The following is a 22,342-nucleotide window of genomic DNA, read 5'->3' on the forward strand; positions in this document are numbered from 1 at the left end:
CAGTATGTCTGGGACAGAATTTTTATCTTAGCACCACTGTAAAGATTAATTTTGCCACATTTACATCAAAATATCGAAACAGAGTGAAATGCATCGTTTGTGTCAAAGACCGACACAGTCCGAGGATGTGCTGGGGCAGCCCACAAGTGTTGCCGTAGCATGTCCACAGTTCACTTACCCACACATTTTTGAACATGGGAGGAAACTGGAGCACCTGGAGGAAACCCACGTGGTCATGTGGAGATTGAACAAACTCCTTACAGACAGCGGTGGAAATTGAACTTCAGTCAGTGATCACTGCTGTTGTAAAGCGTGACGGTGTGTTAACTGCTTCACTGTTGTCACTGTAACCTCGTTAATTCATACCGTTAGTATGTAAGAATCAATCTACTCTTACCTTGAAGATGTACGGTGACACAGCCTCCACTCCCCAGTCAAACCTTCCAGATTCACTACCCTCTTGGCGAAGATGATCTCCTCAGTTCTGTCCTGAATGGCTGACCCAATATTCTGCGACCAGGACCACTGCTTCACACCACAGCCAGGAACCACCTCAAAGTAACTTTATTATCAAAGAACAGATACGTCAGCTTGAGATTTATCCCCTCAATAACCACAGCAGAATCAATGAATGACCAATGAATTCACCCTCTTGTGGGTAAACTCAGGGTCGACAACCAGTGTGCAACAGGGCATCAAACGGCACAAAAAAATTGGAAGAAAGATAAAAAAGGAAAATAATAATGAGCGTTTGAACTCAATCTGTTTAATTCCACAGGCACAATCAAGTGGCAAACATCATTCACCAAAATCCTGCTTTAGAATACAAACTCATAAAAGACGCCATACCTTACTATAAATACAAGTCTGATCTGGTTTTAAAGTCAGAGTCCTAGAAATGATATTCCGACTGATTTAGTATTACCGATGGGACAATCCATAATAACAGTCCAGATATAATATACAAAGGTAAATAACAAGAACAACTTACTTCATAGATATAGCCACTCCAAACACACATAACATACAGAAATCAATGTGAAAAGCACCAGAAATATGCTGAATTAAAGGAGGAAATTGAATGACAATGGAACATGAACATTGTCCCAATAGCAATATCTACAAATTATATCATCCTATAGTCACTACACAACAGTATTAAATAATTAGGCCTACACCGCAATATTTTTGTAAATCTTCAGAAAGCCACGAGACCACTAGAATAGTCTGAAAATTCCTAGCAGTTGAGAAATGTGTTTTACTATGCCCAAACCTCAGGATTTACCAGCTCGAGCTGAGAATAATAATAATAAATAATCAGTAAGTATGGAGAATCTGAAATGAAGAGTCCTTGAATCCACTCTGTAGGTTGTGAGAACAGTTCTGTGTCGGAGCATTGGAATTCTGAGGAATGAGCGGGGATCTTATTGAAACAAATCAAATTGTAACAGGGAAAGGAGCGTTGTTTCCACTGGCAGGTGAGACTAGAAACATCGAAACTAGAAACTTTGGCTTCCAATGTTGTATTGACCTTGTAACCCCCAAACTGCCCAGAATTTCCCTACCGCATAGCCCTCTATTTTTCTAAGCTCCATGTACCTATCTAGGAGTCTCTTAAAAGGCCCTATTGTATCTGCCTCCATCATCCTTGCTGGCAGTGCCCCGCTCTCCGTGTGAAAAACCTCTGATATCCTACCTGTACCTGCTTCCAAGCACCTTCAAACCATGTCCCCTCCTGTTAAGATTGGTGTGAACATTTCCTTAAGATTCTGGAAGAATATACTGTATTTAGGTGGGAACTGAGGAGAAACTGCTTTTCCCACAGACAGACAGACACACAAAATTCTGGAGGAACTCAGCAGGTCAGGCAGCATCTACGGAAAGGAATAAACAGTCGTTTCAGGCCGAGACAATGCCGATTCCACGGAATTCTCTGCCCGGGGAGGCAGTAGAGGCTACCTCATGAAAGACCCAGAGAGATAGATTTTTGCACACAGGAAAATTCAGGATTATGGGGAAAAGGCGGGTGGCTGGAGCTGAGATCACAGCCAGTTCAGCCGTGATCTCGATGGGCCGAATTGCCGACTCCTGCTTCCATTTCTTACGTTATGTTCTTACAGCTTCATCTCAACTCCAGGAGGGTTCGGCTTAATCTCTCCCCAAAGAATCAATCCGCCACCTCAGATCAACGTTTCGCGTCATATCTGTCTAAAAATAAGGAAAGGGTCATTTAAGACACAACCTCAGAAAAAACTCACCTCCCCGTAAGTCCTTTTAAAGAGATAAAAAGATTTAAAAAGATTAGCTTTATTTACCATCTGTACGTGGAACCACGCCGTGAAATGTGTCGTTTGCATCAGCCCGAGGATGTGCAGGGGGCAGCCCGCAAGCGTCAGCAGGTTTGACGGGGGCAATGGAGCGGTTACATTTGGGCTCCGCCTGCCCTCGCTGCGTTTTGCTTCGCCCCTCCTGCCTCGTTCGGGTATGAGACAGCCAGGGTCTGAGCAGAGGCTGAGCGGCCTTGGTTCGGGAAGCGAGCTCTCTCGCCCCCCCCCCCCTCTGCTGTGCGGCGGCGCTGCAGCCCGCAGCCCGGTTGCAGGTTTCGCGGGCGCATGCACGAACAGCAACCCTGCGGCAGCCACCGGCGCCGCCGCCGCGCCAAACCACGACTCTCTGAATGAATCGGCAGCCGGCGGGCGGCACCAACCGCGGCCGGCTCGGAGGGTGGCGGGGACCACAGGAGCCGCGTCTCATACGGCGGGGAGCTGGCAGCCGTGAATCGGGCACCCCCGCTGCCTGTGCCAGCGCCGAGCACTCGGATACATTTTGTGAATGGGAGTTAGGAAGGGAGCCCGTGTTCGTGGGTAGGTGAACCCGCCACCGGGGCAGTGCAGCGCTACGAGCTCCATACACGGGGGCCGCTCCGGAGCGGAGCCCGGGACCCGGACCGGATCGGGGGGCAGTGGAACCCGAAACCGGGACCGCATCGGGGGTAACGGAGCCCGGAACCGGATCGGGGGGAGCAGAACCCGGAACTGGGACCGGTTCGGGGGTAACGGAGCCCGGAACCGGATCGGGGGTAACGGAGCCCGGAACCTGAACAAAATCGGGGAGAGCGAGGCCGAAACCGGAATCATATCTAAGCAGCGAAGCGCTGAAGCTGAACCAGAACCAGACCGGGGGAGCGAAGCCCTAACAGTACGTAAGACCGACTGAGGGAAGCGGCGCACGAAAGCCGGAGTCAAGACAGAACCGGGGAGCGGAACCCGTAACTGACCTGAACAGGTGGAGCGGAGCGGAGTGGAGTGGGGAACCCGGTGCCCGGGCTGGATCTGAGCCCGGCACGACGCGACGGGATCTCGGCTCCGGTCTGACACTCGGGCATGAGCACCAGGACCCTGAACAGCGGCGCCCAGGCACCAGAGGCGGTCGACATGAAAGTGAAGCCGGCGCCGGAGGAGCTCCGGGTCACCACCGAGGAGGAGCTGCTGAAGAAAGAGCGCGTCACCCCAGAGGATGTACTGGGACTGCAGCGGGTCACCCAGAGTGAGTACTGAACGGAATGGGTGGGCTGAGGTGTACGGTACCGGTGGGGACGGGTCTGAAACTGTACAACACCGGGGTACGGTACCGGTGGGGACGGGTCTGTCACTGTGTAACACCGGGGTACGGTACCGGTGGGGAAGGGTCCGTCACTGTATAACACCGGGGTACGGTACCGGCGGGGACGGGTCCGTCACTGTGAAACACCGGGGTACGGTACCGGTGGGGAAGGGTCCGTCACAGTATAACAATGGGATACAGTACCTACATCTGCCCCAGGACGATATGATGTAGGAGATTTTGCTGATGTAAATTGCTGTTAAAATTATTTTCTGAAACTGGCGGGATTGTCTGACCGCACGGCGCGCGGTGAAGGGCCTGTTTTGGGCTGTATCGCTCTGTGTCCCCAGGGTGTGGGAGGTTCTGGTCTGAGGGTGAGGCCAGTGACACTAAGGTTTGTCCAGCCACGTTGATTGATGTTTCTCCCTGTCCACCCCCTCCCTCCAGGGTATCTATGTGCCCCCGAGGACAACATTTACAACATCGATTTCACCAGGTTTAAGATTCGAGACATGGAGTCCGGCGCTGTGCTCTTCGAGATCACCAAACCTCTGGCCTCAGGTGGGTCTTTGCTGCCCCACTCGCCCAAGCAACGGCAACACCGCCCAGCCAGGGATGGGCTGCCCCTCCCTGAAGGGGGCTTGACTGGGTGGGGTAGTGGGTGGAAGGTGAGGACGGGACGACAATCCGAGGGGCAGAGTGGGATTCTGTCCGTGACCGTCTCTCCAGATAACATCACAGCCACTGAAAGGTGAGAGTCCGGTGGGGAATTTGTGCAGCTTCCCTCATCCGCTCAGCGAGGAGTTGCGTACAGCAGTTGGGATGTCATGTTGAAGTTGTGTAACATTGGTGAGGCTAAATTTGGAGTATTGTGTGCAGTTCTGGTCACCTGCAGTTACTACAGGATGGGAGCCGAGTGATGGGAGCGCTGTGGGTGAAATAGCAGGTTTACAAACAGAGGCGGTGCGTAGTGAGACTCCTGACTGTTGATGGGGCAAAATTGCGGTCAACAGAAAAGGGTGACTACAGGACTGAATGCGCGCAGTGTACGGAATAAAGGCTTTGAACTTGTAGCGCGGTTACTGATCGGCGGGTGTGAGGCTGCATCGTGGCAGATTGGCAGGAAGGCAGAGGGGCTGGCGTGGCTCTGTTGGTAAAACATGAAATCGAATCAATAGAAATGAGTGGCACAGGGTCGGAAGTTGTGGATAGAGCTAAGCGACTGCAAGGGTACAAAGACCCTGACGGGAGTTGTATACAGACCCGCAAACAGCAGTAAGGATGCGGTCTACAAATTACAGTGGGAGATAGAAAATGCTACAATAGTGATAGGAGAGTTGGATATGCAGGTAGAACACAGCACAGAAAACAGCCCCCTCTAGTCTGTGCCGAAACATTACTCCGCTAGTCCCATTGACCTGCTCCCAGTCCATAACCCTCCAGACCTCTCCCATCCATGTATCTATCCAATTTATTCTTAAAACTTAAGAGTGAGCCCGCATTTACCATATCAGATGGCAGCTCGTTCCACACTCCCACCACTCTGAGTGAAGTCCCCCCTAATGTTTCCCCTAAACCTTTCCCCTTTCACCCTAAAGCCATGTCCTCTGGTGTTTATCTCTCCTAATCTAAGTGGAAAGAGCCTATTCACATTTACTCTGTCTATACCCCTCATAATTTTGTAAACTTCTATCAAATCTCCCCTCATTCTTCTACGCTCCAAGGAATGAAGTCTTAACCTGTAACTCAACTCCTGAAGACCCGACAACATCCTAGTAAATCTTCTCCGCACTCTTTCAATCTTACTGATATCCTTCCTATAGTTAGGTGACCAGAACTCCACGCAACACTCCAAACTTGGCCTCACCAATGTCTTGTACAACCTCCCCATAACATCCCAACTCCTATACTCAATCCTTTGATTTATGAATGCCAGGATGCCAAAATACTTCTCTACAACCCTGTCTACCTGTGGCGCCACTTTCAGGGAATTATGTATCTGAGCTCCCAGATCCCTTTGTTCCTTCGCACTCCTCAGTGCCCTACCATTTACTGTGTCTGTCCTACCTTGATTTGTCCTTCCAAAATGCAACACCTCACATTTGTCTGCATTAAATCCCATCTGCCATTTTCTGGCCCATTTTTCCAGTTGGTCCAGATCCCTCTGCAAGCTTTGAAAGCCTTCTTCGCTGTCCACAACGCCTCCAATCTTAGTGTCATCAGCAAACTTGTTGATCCAATTTACCACATTATTATCTAGATCATTGATATAGACAACAAACAACAATGGTCCCAGCACAGATCCCTGAGGCATACCACTAGTCACAGGCCTCCAGTCTGAGAAGCAATCATCCACTACCACTCCCTGTCTTCTCCCACACAGCCAATTTCAAATCCAGTTTACAACACGGATATCTAGTGTCTGAACCTTCTGAACTAACCTCCCATGTGGGACCTTGTCAAAGGCCTTGCTAAAGTCCATGTAGACAACATCTACAGCCTTTCCTTCGTCTACTTTCTTGGTAACCTCCTTGAAAAGCTCTACAAGATTCATTAAACATGATCTACCATACAAACGCCATGCTGACTATCCTTAATCAGCCCTTGGCTGTCCAAATACTTGTATATCTGATTTCTCAGAACACCTTTCAGTAATTTACCTATTACTGATGTCAGGCTCATCAGCCTGTAATTACCTGGTTTACTTTTGGAGCCTTTTTTTAAACAACGGAACAACATGAGTTACCCTCCAATCCTCCGGCACCGCACCCGTGGCTAAGGACATTTTAAATATTTCTGCCAGGGCCCCTGCAATTTCTACACTAGTCTCTCTAAAGGTCCGAGGAAATATCATGTCAGGCCTGGGGGATTTATCTACCTTTATTCACTGTAAGGCAGCAAGAACCTCCTCCTCTTTAATCTCTATATATTCCACGACACTACTGCTTGTTTCCCTTCCTTCCATATACGCTATGCCAGTTTCCTGAGTAAATACTGATGCAAAAAAACTGTTGATCTCCCCCATCTCGTGAGGCTCCACACATAGACGACCACTCTGATCTTCTAGGGGACCAATTTTGTCCCTTACTATCCTTTTACTCTTAATATACTTGTAGAAACTCTTCGGGTTTACCTGCACATTATCTGCCAAAGCAACCTCACGTCTTCTTTTTGCCTTCCTGATTTCCTCCTCTAGTATTTTCTTACATTTCTATACTCAAGTACCTCATTTGTTCCTTGTTGCCTATACCCGATGTACACTTCCCTCTTTTTCATAACCAGATCGCCAATATCCCTTGAAAACCAAGGTTCCCTGTGCCTGGTGACTTTGCCTTTAATCCTGGCAGGAACATGCAAACTCTGCACTCTCAAAATTTCACCTTTGAAGGCCTTCCACTTACTGAACACATCCTTGCCAGAAAACAACTTATCCCAATCCACTCTTCCTAGATCCTTTCTCATTTCCACAAAATTGGCCCTTCTCCAATTTAGAACCTCAACTTGAGGACCAGACCTATCCTTATCCATAATTAACTTGAAACTAATGACATTATGGTCACTGGACCCCAAAACGTTCGCCTACACATACTTCTGTCACCTGACCTGTCTGGTTCCCTAATAGGAGATCAAGTATTGCATCCTCTCTCGTTGGTACCTCTATATATTGATTTAGAAAACTTTCCTGAACACATTTGACAAACTCCAAGCCATCCAGCCCTTTCACAATGTGGGAGTCCCAGTCAATATGTGGAAAGTTAAAATCCCCTGCTATTACAACTTCCTGTTTCTTACATCAGTCTGCTATCTCTCTACAGATTTGCTCCTCCAATTCTCTCTGACTATTGGGCGGTCTATAATATAACCTGATTAGTGTGACCACGCCTTTCCCGTTCCTCAGCACCGCCCAGATAGCCTGTATACATAAGCCCTCCGGGCTGTCCTGTCCATGCACAGCTGTGATATCTTCCCTGACGAGTAATGCCACTCCTCCCCCTCTATCACGCCTGTAACAACGGAACCCCAGAACATTAAGCTGATAGTCCTGCCCCTCCTGCAACCAAGTCTCACTAATAGCAATAATGTTGTAATCCCACGTGCCAATCCATGCCCTAAACTCATCTGCCTTGCCTACAACACTCCTTGCAATGAAATAGATGCACCTGAGAACATTTCTATCACGTACAAACCTTTGATTTCTGTCTATACATGCAGACCTCGCATGACCTTTAACCTCCTCCACCTCACTGCCTGCTCTAACACCCTGGTTCCCCTCCCCCTGCAAATCTAGTTTAAACCCCCCCGGAGCGACACTAGCAAAACCTACCTGCAAGGATGTTAGTCCCCCTCCAGTTCAGGTGCAAACCATCCCATCGGAACAGGTCCCACCTTCCCTGGAACAAGGCCCAATTGTCCAGAAACATGAAGCCCTCCCTCCTGTACCATCTCCTTAGCCACGTATTTAGCTGCATTATCTTCCTATTTCTAGCCTCACCAGCACGTGGCACGGGTAGCAATCCTGAGATTGCATCCCTGGAGGGCCTTCAACTTTGCGCCTAACTCCCTAAACTCTCTTTGCAGGACCTCCTCCTCCTTCCTACCCATGTCATTGGTCCCTACGTGGACCACGACATCTGGCTGCTCACCCTCCCTCTTGAGAATACCGAGAACTCAATCCAAGAAATCGCGGACCCTGGCACCAGGGAGGCAACAGACCATCGGGGATTCTTGATCTCTCCCACAGAACCTCTTATCTCTCCCCCTAACTATCGATTCCCCTATCACTACTGCTCTCCTCTTTTCCCTCCTCCCTTTCTGAGCTGAGGGTCCAGTCTCGGTGCCAGAGACACAACCACTACAACTTGTCGCTGGTAGGTCGTCTCCGCCAACAGTATCCAAAATGGTATATTTATTGTTGATGGGAACGGCCACAGGGGTGCTCTGATCTTTCTGTCTATTCCCCTTCCCTCTCATGACAATCACACAGCTACCTGGCTCCTGACTCTTAGGGGTGACTGTCTCCCTGAAACTCCTGTTTATTTCTGCCTCTGCCTCCCGAATGATCCGAAGTTCATCCAGCTCCAGCTCCAGTTCCCTAACTCGGTTTGTCAGGGGCTGCAGCTGGATGCACCTTTTACAGGTGTAGTCAGCAGGGATGTTTGTGCGGTCCCTGACTTCCCACATTCTGCAAACGGAGCACTAGACTGCCCAAACTGCTGCCTCCATTACCTACTCCTAAGGTAATTAAATTAATTAAAGGAACTTGCCCAGCCTTACCTCACTGGGAGCAGGCTTGTCCTCAGCCTTTGCTCACCAAAGCCTCAAAGCTCCACTCCTACCCTGTGCCACTCACACACTGGCCGCTCCTCTTCAGTTACCCCTCCTTTTATTTGTCGCTGCCAATTATCTGAAGTACCCACTCCCTCTAATCAACACTGTTTAACCCTTCAGTTGCCTTCCACGCTCCTTTTAAAGCACACTCACGTCAGCTCCTCAGCTGCTTCCCAGCACTCAGCGCTCTCCCGAGCACCTCGTTCCTCCTCCTGCCGCGACGGTCCTCGATCACACTGTCCAGTAGATTGTGAAGATCGGGTTGGTGCTGGATCCCAAGAAGGGGAACTTTTAGATTGCCTGTGAGATTTTTTTTAAGAGCAGTTTGTGGTTGAGCCCACTAGGGGATCAGCTGTTCTGGCTTGGGTGTTGTGCAATGAACCAGAATTGATTAGAAAGCTTTAGGTAAAGGAACCCTTAGGGAAATTTAATCATAATATAATTGAATTCACCCTGAAATTTGAGAGGGAGAAGCTAAAGTCAGATCTATCAGTATTACAGTGGGGTAAAGGGAATTACAGAGGCATGAGAGAGGAGTTAGCCAGAATTGATTGGAAAAGAACACTGGCAGGGATGATGGCAAAGCAGCAATGGCTGGAATTTCTGGAAACAATTTGGAAGGCACAGGGTATATACATCCCAAATAGGAAGAAGTATTCTAAAGGCAAGATGACACAATAGTGGCCAACAAGGGAAGTCAAGGCCAATATAAAAGCCAAAGAGAGGGCATATAATAGAACAAAATTCAGTGGGAAGTTAGAAAGCTTCTAAAATCCAACAGAAGGGAACTAAAAAGTAATTAAAAAGGTAAAGATAGAATATGAAAATATGCTAGCCAATAATATTAAAGAGAATATCAAAAGTTTGTTCAGATACATAAGATGTAAAAGAGGGGCAAGAATGGATATCGGATCACTGGAAAACTGACGCTGGAGAGTAGAAACGGGAGACAATGAAATGGCGGTTGAACTGAATAAGTATTTTGCATCAATCTTCACTGTGGAAGACACTAGCAGTATGGTGGAAGTTCCAGGTGTCAGGGGGCATGAAGTGTGTGAGGTTACCATAACTAGAGAGAAGGTTCTTGGGAAACTGAAAGGTCTGAAGGTAGATAAGTCACCTGGACCAGATGGTGCACACCTCAGGGTTCTGAAAGAGGTGGCTGAAGAGATTGTGGAGGCATTAGTAATGATCTTTCAAGCATCACTAGATTCTGGAATGGTTCCAGAAGACTGAAAAATTGCAAATGTCACTCCAGTCTTCAAGAGGGGAGAGAGGCAGAAGAAAGGAAATTATAGGCCAGTTAGACTGACTTCAGTGGATGGAAAGATGTTGGAATTGTTTGTTAAGGATGTGGTTTTGGGGCACTTGGAGGCACATGGTAAAATAGGCTGTAGTCAGCATGGTCTGCTCAAGGGAAAATCTTGCCTGACAAATCTGTTGGAATTCTTTGAAGAAATAACAAGCAGGATAGACAAAGGAGAGTTGGTGTTGTGCACTTGGATTTTCAGAAGGTCTTTGACAAGATATTGGAGGGAGTACTAAGAGACAGAATCTACAAACATTTGGATACACAGGGACTTATTAGGGAGAGTCAACATGGCTTTGTGCATGGTAGGTCATGTTTGACCAATCTATTGGAGTTTTTCGAGGAGGTTACCAGGAAAGTGGATGAAGGGAAGGCGGTGGATGTTGTCTACATGGACTTCAGTAAGACCTTTGACAAGGTCCCGCATGGGAGGTTAGTTAGGAAAATTCAGTCGCTAGGTATACATGGTGAGGTGGTAAACTGGATTAGACATTGGCTCAATGGAAGAAGACAAAGAGTGGTAGTAGAGGATTGCTTCTCAGAGTGGAGGCCTGTGACTAGTGGTGTGCCACAGGAATCAGTGCTGGGTCCACTGTTATTTGTCATCTATATCAATGATCTGGATGATAATGTGGTAAATTGCATCAGCAAGTTTGCTGATGATACAAAGATTGGAGGTGTAGTGGACAGTGAGGAAGGTTTTCAAAGCTTGCAGAGGGACTTGGACCAGCTGAAAAAATGGGCTGAAAAATGGCAGATGGAGTTTAATACAGACAAGTGTGAGGCATTGCACTTTGGAAGGACAAACCATGGTAGAGCATACAAGGTAAATGGTAGGGCACTGAGGAGTGCAGTGGAACAGAGGGATCTGGGAATACAGATACAAAATTCCCTAAACATGTCGTCACAGGTAGATAGGGTCGTAAAGAGAGCTTTTGGTACATTGGCCTTTATTAATCCAAGTATTGAGTATAAGAGCTGGAATGTTATGATGAGGTTGTATAAGGCATTGGTGAGGCCGAATCTCGAGTATTGTGTTCAGTTTTGGTCACCAAATTACAGGAAGGCCTCACTTGGGATATTGTGAGCAGGTTTGGGCCCCTTATCCTAGAAAGGATGTGCTGAAACTGGAGAGGGTTCAAAGGAGGTTCATGAAAATGATTCCAGGGTTGAATGGCTTGTCATATGAAGAGTGTTTGATGGCTCAGAAAAATGAGGGGTGCCCTAATTGAAACCCATTGATTGGCGAAAGGACTTGGTAGAGTGGGTATGGAGAGGACGTTTCCTATGGTGGGACAGTCTAAGACCAGAGGACACAGCCTCAGAGTAGAGGGGTGTCCTTTATCCTCGAATAGAGGTGAGGAGGATTTTTTTTAGCCAGAGAATCTGTGGAATTCATTGCTACAGACAGCTGTTTAGGCTAAGTCCTTAGGTTTAATAAGGTTGAAAGAGTGCAGAGAAGGTTTACAAGGATGTTGCCGGGACTTGAGAAACTCAGTTACAGAGAAACGTTGAATAGGTTAGGACTTTATTCCCTGGAGCATAGAAGAATGAGGGGAGATTTGATAGAGGTATATAAAATTATGACGGGTATAGATAGAGTGAATGCAAGCAGGCTTTTTCCACTGAGGAAAGGGGAGAAAAAACCAGAGGACATGGGTTAAGGGTGAAGGGGGAAAAGTTTAAAGGGGACATTAGAGGGAACTTCTTCACACAGAGAGTGGTGGGAGTGTGGAGTGAGCTACCAGACGAGGTGGTAAATGCGGGTTCTTTTTTAACATTTAAGAATAAATTGGACAGATACATGGATGGGAGGTGTATGGAGGGATATGGTCCGTGTGCAGGTCAGTGGGACTAGGCAGAAAATGGTTCGGCACAGCCAAGAAGGGCCAAAAGGCCTGTATCCGTGCTGTAGTTTTTCCTGTGGTTTCTATGGTTTCTAAGATGCCATACATGAGGCTGCTTAACAAGCTATGTGCCCATGGTATTACAGGCTAGGGCACTGGCTGACTGGTAAGAGGCAAAGAGTGGAAATAATTTTCTGGTTGTCTGCTGGTGACTAGTGGCACTCCACAGGGGTCTGTGGTGGGACCACTTCCTTTTATGTTATATGTTAATGACTTGAATGATGGAATTGATGGCTTTGTTGCCAAGTTTGCAAACGATATGAAGATAGGTGGAGGGGCAGGTAGTTTTGAGGAAGTAGAGAACCTACAGAAGGACTCAGACAGATTAGGAGAATGGGCAAAGAAATAGCTGATGGAATACAGTGTCGAGAAGTGCATGGTCATGCACTTTGGTAGAAGAAATAAAAGGGTTGACTATTTTCTAAATAGAGAGAAAGTACGAAAATCTGAGGTTCAGAGGGACTTGGGAGTCCTTGTGCAAGATTCCCGAAAACTTAATTTGCAGGTTGAGTCTGTGGTGAGGAAGGCAAATGCAATGTTAGCATTCATTTCAAGAGGACAAGAATATAAAAGCAAGGATGTAATGTGGAGACTTTATAAAGCACTGGTGAGGCCTCACTTGGGGTATTGTGAGCAGGTTTGGGCCCCTTATCCTAGAAAGGATGTGCTGAAACTGGAGAGGGTTCAAAGGAGGTTCATGAAAATGATTCCAGGGTTGAATGGCTCGTCATATGAAGAGTGTTTGATGGCTCAGAAAAATGAGGGGTGCCCTAATTGAAACCCATTGATTGGCGAAAGGACTTGGTAGAGTGGGTATGGAGAGGACGTTTCCTATGGTGGGACAGTCTAAGACCAGAGGACACAGCCTCAGAGTAGAGGGGTGTCCTTTATCCTCGAATAGAGGTGAGGAGGATTTTTTTTAGCCAGAGAATCTGTGGAATTCATTGCTACAGACAGCTGTTTAGGCTGTCCTTATGTATATTTAAGACAGTATATTACAGGCTATAGCATTGGCTGACTGGTAAGAGGCAAAGAGTGGAAATAATATTTATGTATATTTGATAAATTCTTGAATGGTCAGGGTATGAAGGGGGACTGGGAGAGGGCAGGAGACTGGGGCTGTGTGGAAAAATGAATCAGCTATAATGAAATGGTGGAGCAGACTATATCTTATGGGCTTCTAGTCTTATGGAAAGATATCAATAAGACTGAATGAGTACGGAGAACATTTACAAGGCTGTTACTGGAGCGGCGGGTGGGGGGGGTGCTCAGTTATAGAGAAAGGTTGAATAGATTTGGACTTCATTCCCTGGAGTGTGGGAGAATGAAGGAGATTTGATAGAGGGATACAAAATTATGAGTATAGATGGGGTAAATACAAGCAGGCCTTTTCCACTGAGGTTGGGTGAGACTTGAACCAGAGGTCATGGGTCAAGGGTGAAAGGTGAAAAATTTAAGGTGAACATGAGGGGAAACTTCTTCACTCAGAGGGTGGTGAGAGTGTGGAATGAGCTGCCAGCAGAAGTGATGGTGTGGGTTTGATTTCAGCACTTAACAGAAGTTTGGATAGTACATAGATGGGAGGGGTATGGAGGGATACGATCCAGGTGCAGGTCGACAGGACGAGGCAGATTAAAACCGGCACGGACTAGATGGGCCAAAGGGCTGCTTCTGTGCTGTGGTGATCTATGACTGCAACTCTCCACTCCGTCACCCAAATCGTTACCAGTGCATCGAGGCAGAACAAGATAAAACAATAACAATGCAGATTAATGTGTAACAATGACAGAGACAGTGCACAGTAAGGTGCAGGGTCGTAACAAGATCGTGATGTCAAAAATCCATCTTATCGTCCTAGTTTTTAGTAGTCCTATAAGGGTGGGATAGAAATTGTCCTCGAGCCTGGTGGGACATGCTTTCAGGCTTTTGTATTGTCTGGCCGATGGGAGTGGGGAGAAGAGAGAGTGCTCTGGGTGGGAGGGGTCTTTGACTATGCTGGTTGCTCAGAGGTGCAGAGAGAGTCCATAGAGGGGACGCTGGTATCTGCAATGTGTCGTATCTGACAATCCCATGCAAGGTGCCATCTGCTGCCGCTGTGTGCCGGTGGGAGGGTGGGCAAATGGTGCTGTGTGGGGTGGTTACCGAGGGACCTGTGCTTCAGGTACAAATCCTTGGTGGGGTCCACACCACCGCCAAACGTCTGACTGCCAGCATCCCACGCCCCTCGCTGTCACCCCAGGGGCCACTGCTGTCAGCCACCCTGGTCCGTCAGCCGTTCCAGACTGGATCGCACATCTTGCTAACCCCATGCTGTGCTCTGTTGCAGAGCGGGGCCCTGCTGAGCACAAGGAGGCCGATGGCAACGCTGGGCGGTTCGTGCACTACCAGTTCACGCCAGCCTTTCTGCGGCTGCGCCAGGTTGGAGCTACGTGAGTCCAGACTGACCCTACCCTCCTCAACTCCCCTCGACTCCTCAACTCCTCAACCCTCGACTCCTCAACTCCCCTCAAATCCCCTCGACCCCTCAACCCTCGACTCCTCAACTCCCCTCGACTCCTCAACTCCCCTCAAATCCCCTCGACTCCTCAACTCCCCTCGACTCCTCAACTCCCCTCAACTCCCCTCGACTCCTCAACTCCCCTCGACTCCTCAACTCCCCTCAAATCCCCTCGACTCCTCAACTCCCCTCGACTCCTCAACTCCCCTCGACTCCCCTCAAATCCCCTCGACTCCCCTCAAATCCCCTCGACTCCTCAACTCCCCTCAATTCCTCAACTCCCCTCGACTCCCTCCTCCAAACAAATCCCCTCGACTCCTCAACTCCCCTCAATTCCTCAACTCCCCTCGACTCCCTCCTCCAAACAAATCCCCTCGACTCCCTCCTCCTATCAACCCCAGAGTGTTGGGGCCAAATCCTCTCAGCACCGCCCCCCCCCGACTCTGAGTGAGAAGGAGACGGGCTGACCCAACAGGAATGGGCGAGAACTGGGAGGAGCCACACTGACGTGGGGGGGGGGGGGGCTACAGGGAGAGAGGGAGATACAAACTGCAGGGAGAGAGGACAGTACAGACTACAGGGGCTGGGTATCAGATGAGTTCTGTGGGCTGAAACTGTCCGGGAGAGACCATAACACATGGGAGCAGAATTAGAACTCGGTCCTTCCCGTCCGCTCTGCCATTCCATCATGACTGATTTATTGTCCCTTGCAACCCCCTTCTCCCCACAACCTTCGATGCCCTGGCTAATCATGAACCTATCAACATCTGCCTTAAATATATACAATGGCTCTGCCTCCAGGGTCATCTGTGGTATCAAATTCCAGAGATTTGCCACCCTCTGGCTAAAGAAATTCCTCCTTTATTCTTAATGGACATCACTATTCTGAGGCTGTGTCCTCTGGTCCTAGACTCCCCCACTACAGGAAACATCCTCTCCACATCCACTCTATCTGTGTCCTCTGGTCCTAGACTCCCCCACTATAGGAAACATAGAACATAGAATAGTACAGCACAGTACAGGCCCTTCGGTCCACAATATTGTGCCGACCCTCAAACCCTGCCTCCCATATAACTCCCCACCTTAAATTCCTCCATATACCTGTCTAGTAGTCTCTTAAATTTCACTAGTGAATCTGCCTCCACCACTGACTCAGGCAGTGCATTCCTCGCACCAACCACTCTCCGAGTAAAAAACCTTCCTCTAATATCCCCCTTGAACTTCCCACCCCTTACCTTAAAGCCATGTCCTCTTGTATTGAGCAGTGGTGCCCTGGGGAAGAGGTGCTGGCTATCCACTCTATCTATTCCTCTTAATATCTTGCACACCTCTATCATATCTCCTCTCATCCTCCTTCTCTCCAAAGAGTAAAGCCCTAGCTCCCTTAATCTCTGATCATAATCCATACTCTCTAAACCAGGCAGCATCCTGGTAAATCTCCTCTGTACCCTTTCCAATGCTTCTACATCCTTCCTATAGTGAGGTGACCAGAACTGGACACAGTACTCCAAGTGTGGCCTAACCAGAGTTTTATAGAGCTGCATCATTACATCGCGACTCTTAAACTCTATCCCTCGACTTATGAAAGCTAACACCCCATAAGCTTTCTTAACTACCCTATCCACCTGTGAGGCAACTTTCAGGGATCTGTGGACATGTACCCCGAGATACCTCTGCTCCTCCACACTACCAAGTATCCTGCCATTTACTTTGTACTCTGCCTTGGAGTATGTCCTTCCAAGTGTACCACCTCACACTTCTCCGGGTTGAACTCCATCTGCCACTTCTCAGCCCACTTCTGCATCCTATCAATGTCTCTCTGCAATCTTTGACAATCCTCTACACTATCTACAACATCACCAACCTTTGTGTCGTCTGCAAACTTGCCAACCCACCCTTCTACCCCCACATCCAGGTCGTTAATAAAAATCACGGAAAGTAGAGGTCCCAGAACAGATCCTTGTGGGACACCACTAGTCACAATCCTCCAATCTGAATGTACTCCCTCTACCACCACCCTCTGCCTTCTGCAGGCAAGCCAATTCTGAATCCACCTGGCCAAACTTCCCTGGATCCCATGCCTTCGGACTTTCTGAATAAGCCTACCGTGTGGAACCTTGTCAAATGCCTTACTAAAATCCATATAGATCACACCCACTGCACTACCCTTATCTATATGCCTGGTCACCTCCTCAAAGAACTCTATCAGGCTTATTAGACACGATCTGCCCTTCACAAAGCCATGCTGACTGTCCCTGATCAGACCATGATTCTCTGAATGCTCATAGATCCTATCTCTAAGGATCTTTTCCAACAGCTTTCCCACCACAGACGTAAGGCTCACTGGTCTATAATTACCCGGACTATCCCTACTACCTTTTTTGAACAAGGGGACAACATTCACCTCCCTCCAATCCTCCGGTACCATTCCCGTGGACAACGAGGACATAAAGATCCTAGCCAGAGGCTCAGCAATCTCTTCTCTCGCCTCGTGGAGCAGCCTGGGGAATATTCCGTCAGGTCCTGGGGACTTATCTGTCCTAATGTATTTTAACAACTCCAACACCTCCTCTCCCTTAATATCAGCATGCTCCAGAACATCAACCTCACTCATATTGTCCTCATCATCATCAAGTTCCCTCTCATTGGTGAATACCGAAGAGAAGTATTCATTGAGGACCTCGCTCACTTCCACAGCCTCCAGGCACATCTTCCCACCTTTATCTCTAATCGGTCCTACCTTCACTCCTGTCATCCTTTTGTTCTTCACATAATTGAAGAATGTCTTGGGGTTTTCCTTTACCCGACTCACCAAGGCCTTCTCATGCCCCCTTCTTGCTCTTCTCAGCCCCTTCTTAAGCTCCTTTCTTGCTTCCCTATATTCCTCAATAGACCCACCTGATCCTTGCTTCCTAAACCTCATGTATGCTGCCTTCTTCCAACTGACTAGATTCTCCACCTCACTTGTCACCCATGGTTCCTTCACCCTACTATTCTTTATCTTCCTCACCGGGACAAATTTATCCCTAACATCCTGCAAGAGATCTCTAAACATCGACCACACGTCCATAGTAAATTTCCCTGCAAACACATCATCCCAGTTCACACCGCAAGTTCTAGCCTTATAGCCTCATAATTTGCCCTTCCCAATTAAAAATTTTCCTGTCCTCTCTGATTCTATCCTTTTCAATGATAATGCTAAAGGCCAGGGAGCGGTGGTCGCTGTCCCCCAAATGCTCACCCACTGAGAGATCTGAGACCTGACCTGGTTCATTACCTAGTACTATATCTAGTATGGCATTCCCCCTGGTCGGCCTGTCAACATCCCCTCCACTTCCACTCGATCTGTGCCACTACATCCTACTCAGATGGCTCTTATGCTAGTTAATTAGAGACAGGTCCTTTTGTTTGACAAGCCCGCGCCACCCAGTTACACCCATTTGGCCAATTAATCGAACAACTTTGGGCGGTGGAAGGAAACTGGAGCACCCAGAGGAAACCTATGCGGTCACAGGGAGAACATACATGCACCTTACGGACAGGATTTGAACCCGGCTTGTAAAGTTTTACACTAACTGTGCCACCATTGGGAGTGCTCCTGTGGCCACCAGGGAAATATCACCCACGCTCTTTAACCTCACCTTGCGGAGAGAGCAGACCCCCTAGCCTGGGATTCTCTACAAGAGGTTCTGCCGATGCTGGAAATCCAGAGAAACATACACAAAATGCTGGAGTTACTCAGCAGGACGGGCAGCATCCGTGGAGAGGAACACACAGTCAACGCTTCGGGTCGAGACCCTTCGTCAGAATCAGGAGGCCCTGAAGAGGTCTCAGCCTGAAACGTCGACTGTTTATTCCTCTCCACAGATGCTGCCCGACTGGCTGAGTAACTCCAGCATTTTATGGGTGTCTCTGTGGGATTCTGAGCTTTCCCTGGGAGGGACTCAGGGCAGATGGGGGGTGGGTGCTGGTGTGAGAATATTCAGCCTGGTAACTCCCCCTCCCTCTGCCTCCTCCTCTTGCCAGGGTGGAATTCACTGTGGGCGAGAAACCGATGAAAAACTTCCGAATGATCGAGAGACATTATTTCCAGGACCAGCTGCTCAAGAGCTTCGACTTTGAGTTCGGTTTCTGTATACCTTGCAGCAGGAACAGCTGCGAGCACATCTACGACTTCCCCCCGCTCTCCGAGGAGCTGAGTGAGTACAGCCGAGGGTTACACCTCACTTCCCCGCTCTCCGAGGAGCTGAGTGAGTACATCCCCTGCTCTCCAAGGAGTGAGTGAATACAGCCGAGGAGTTACACTCCACTTCTTCATCACCTCCCCTGCCCTCCGGGGCACACGACAGAGCACTGAACCCACAGGAGACCCGTCAGTCTGGTTAATCCGTACATGGGACGTGGGAGAATTCCCGGTGTTCCGGAACCCCCGGCCTGGAGTCTGGCAGTATGGGCGCATCAGCACGGCTTGTCCAAGCTGACCGATTGGCCTACCTGAGCTGCCCCATTCCCTGCCCTTTGAACCACTCCATTTCAAGCCTTTCCGATCTGTTTTTATTTAGGGATTCTGTGGAATAGGCCCTTTGGCCCATTGAGCTGTGTCGCCCAGTAACACTCGATTTAACCCTAGCCTAATCACAGGACAATTTACAATGACCAATTACCCTACTAACCGGTTTGTCTTTGGACTGTGGGAGGAAACCAGAGCACCCAGAGGAAACCCACAGTTCATGGAGAGAGCTGTATTAGTGTCTGGTTGACTGCTACGCTGCCGGGGTACCCCTTCCATGTGCCTGTCCACATCCACCGAAATATCTTCAAAATAAACTTAGTATCAAGTTACACAGACATCACCATATATACCACAATCAGATTCATTTTCTTGCAGGCATTCACAGGAAAGTAAAGAAATGGAATGGAATTTATGAAAAACCGGACATCAATTTTTAACACTGCAGTTGTAACCTCCTCTTCTGGCAGCCTGTTCCAAACACCCACCAATCTCTGTGTGAAAAACCGTTGTCCATTGGGACCCCTTCATTCTCTGAAAGATTATTGATTAAAGATCAGCTTTATTTGTCACTCATACACGGAAGCATCCAGTGAAACGCGTTGCTTGTGACAACGACACACACAGTCCGAGGATGTGCTGGGGGATCCCACAGAATCACCCCACTTCCGGCACCAACACAGCAAGCCAACAACTCACCAACCCTGACCTGTACATCTCTAAAATGTGGGAGGAAACCAGAACACCCGGAGGAGACCTACGTGGTCACAGGGAGAACTCCTTACAGACAGCGGTGGAAATTAAACCCTCATCACTGGCCCCTGGCACTGTAAATGTTACACTAACTGCACCCTACCATGTCACTGTCCGCTCACACCCACTGCATCCCAAACGTGTGCCTTCGAGTTTTGGACTCCCCTAGCCTGGCACAACAACTGGCCATTCACCTCACCTATGCCCCTGTGACGTTACACACCACTGGTGCAGAGAATTCCCAAGATATTCCAGAACACCAGAGTTTGATTCCTGTTGTCAACATTCCTGAAGTCCCATAACCATTCCAGGCAGTGTAACCCTTTCAGTGCCTTGGAAGTGAGTGTGGGTAAGGCCTATCCAGGAACAGGGAGTTCATGACTCTCTGTGACCATTTTCAAATCTGCATTTAGAGTTTTACAAATCCTCACTGTCAGTGTAGAGTGAACCCAGGGGACTGTCCAGGGTCCTGATGGGGAGACCTTGGCCCTGTGGTGGGAGGGATCTGGACCAGCTGGAAAACGGCAGATGGAATTTAGTGCATAGCTGGCTGGTGTTGTGGTGATCTGAGCCAGAATTTGAGACGAGTTGTCCCGGGTTCGAATCTGGCCGGCTCCTTGCATGCTTTCCATCCGTGCTGGATTGCGTGTCGAGCTGGCAACTCGGTCTCATAAAAACCAGACAAATTTACAGAAACGGTAAGGCTGCTGCCCAATATGGCTCAAGGCACGGAGAGGAACAACAAGTTAGTGCATTTTGGAGAGCACCCCACACCCACGCAGACTTGGGGTGAGATGCCTCCTGTTTCTCGTCGATGTGGGTGGGCAGTTTCCAGGGCTCGGAGACTCCGTCTAAACGCGGCTCTCCTTTCTGCCCACAGTCCGCGAGATGGTAGCACAGCCGTACCAGACCCGCTCGGACAGCTTCTACTTCGTCGAGAACCAGCTAGTGATGCACAACAAGGCCGACTACTCGTACGGGAACAGCCCCTGAGGTCAGGGGGACTCCGGCCCCTGAGGTCAGTGCGGAGGCTCCTGGGTGCCGGAGCCCATGCTCTCTCCGCCTCCTGTGCTTGGGGATCGGACTGGGAGCTGCTCTGTTATCTGGTGGTTGGCGGCCGACGTCTCCAGGATGCAGGGGATCCTGACGAGGGGTCTCGGCACAACACGTCGACTCTTTATTCCTCTCCATCGATGCTGTCTGACCTGCTGAGTTCCTCCAGCATTTTGTGTGCGTTACTCTGAGAGTCTCCCGGTGCTGGTCCGAGACCCAGTCCCTGAGCACAGAATCTTCCAGAAGCATTTCTAGGACCCGCGCCACTCCCACAATTGGATGTGTCCCATTGACCCCCACCCCAACACCTGGGACACAGCTACCCCCCATCCCAACATCTGGGGGGACAGCTACCCCTCCCCCACCCCAACATCTGGGGGGACAGCTACCCCTCCCTCACCCCAACATCTGGGACAAAGCTACCCCTCCCCCACCCTAACATCTGGGACAAAGCTACCCCTCCCTCACCCCAACATCTGGGGGGACAGCTACCCCTCCCTCACCCCAACATCTGGGGGGACAGCTACCCCTTCCTCACCCCAACATCTGGGGGGACAGCTACCCCTCCCCCACCCCAACATCTGGGGAGACAGTTACCCCTCCCTCACCCCAACATCTGGGGGGAACAGCTACCCCTCCCTCACCCCAACATCTGGGGGACACAGCTACCCCTCCCCCACCCCAACATCTGAGGGACACAGTTACCCCTCCCCCACCCCAACATCTGAGGGACACAGTTACCCCCCCCACCCCAACATCTGGGGCACAGCTACCCCTTCCCCACCTCAACATCTGGGACAGTTACCCCTCCCCCACCCCAACATCTGGAACACACACACTCCCCTCACCCCTCCCCACTCCCCACCCACTGCACACCATCCCCTCTAGGACTAGTGAGTGCTCCTGGTGATTCTTTCGGCCACTGGGGACCAGATGTGTGGGTTCTGAAACATCTGGCCGATCGGAACAGCTTGTTGCCCCCCCCCCCCGTGTTCCTGCTCCCTGCTCAGGGACCCCAACACCACACACTGTCTCGCTGCCGGTCGGGGGGAGGGAACAGCACGGGGACGAGACTGGCCGCTGCTACCTCCCAGGCTGCCAATTGATCCCCCACCGTCCCACCCGGGCTTCCCGCTCTTCACAGAACAGTACAGGCCCTTCGGCCCACAATCCTGTGCTGCCCTTTTAACCTACTCTAAGATCAGTCTAACCCCTCCCTCCCTCGTAGCCTCCAGTTTCCTATCATCCAAATGTCTGTTAAATGTCCCCGTGTACCACCACCCCGACAGAGTGGCGTTACACACTCCCACCACTCTCTGCGGAATAAACTAGCCCTGACATCACCCTCTCAACTGTCCTCCAATCTCAAAATTATCAAGTTC

General features: G+C 49.4%; 1 protein-coding gene across 2 annotated transcripts; it reads left to right on the forward strand.

Moving 5' to 3' along the window:
- Positions 1-2,498: 2,498 nt before the first annotated feature.
- Positions 2,499-21,495, forward strand: unc119a1 (unc-119 lipid binding chaperone a1). Of its 2 annotated transcripts, none has more exons than XM_072242846.1 (5): positions 2,499-3,546; positions 4,051-4,164; positions 14,474-14,576; positions 18,671-18,843; positions 20,788-21,495. In XM_072242846.1, the coding sequence occupies exons 1-5, from the start codon at positions 3,384-3,386 to the stop codon at positions 20,898-20,900; spliced, it is 666 nt and encodes a 221-aa protein (XP_072098947.1). In that variant the 5' UTR covers positions 2,499-3,383; the 3' UTR covers positions 20,901-21,495. The 2 variants fall into 2 exon arrangements, with proteins under 2 accessions (XP_072098947.1, XP_072098948.1); XM_072242847.1 differs by lacking the exon at positions 20,788-21,495 and adding an exon at positions 19,533-19,781.
- The last annotated feature ends 847 nt before the right edge of the window (positions 21,496-22,342 follow it).

The sequence above is a fragment of the Mobula birostris genome, chromosome 25, assembly GCF_030028105.1.
Source record: "Mobula birostris isolate sMobBir1 chromosome 25, sMobBir1.hap1, whole genome shotgun sequence".
Classification (NCBI taxonomy): domain Eukaryota; kingdom Metazoa; phylum Chordata; class Chondrichthyes; order Myliobatiformes; family Myliobatidae; genus Mobula; species Mobula birostris.

Coding starts and splice junctions, on each gene's coding strand:
- unc119a1 (XM_072242846.1), top strand. CDS start 3,384: ATGAGCACCAGGACCCTGAACAGCGGCGCCCAGGCACCAGAGGCGGTC. Junction 14,577..18,670: donor CTGCGCCAGGTTGGAGCTAC/GTGAGTCCAGAC, acceptor TCCTCTTGCCAG/GGTGGAATTCACTGTGGGCG. Junction 18,844..20,787: donor CCCGCTCTCCGAGGAGCTGA/GTGAGTACAGCC, acceptor TTCTGCCCACAG/TCCGCGAGATGGTAGCACAG.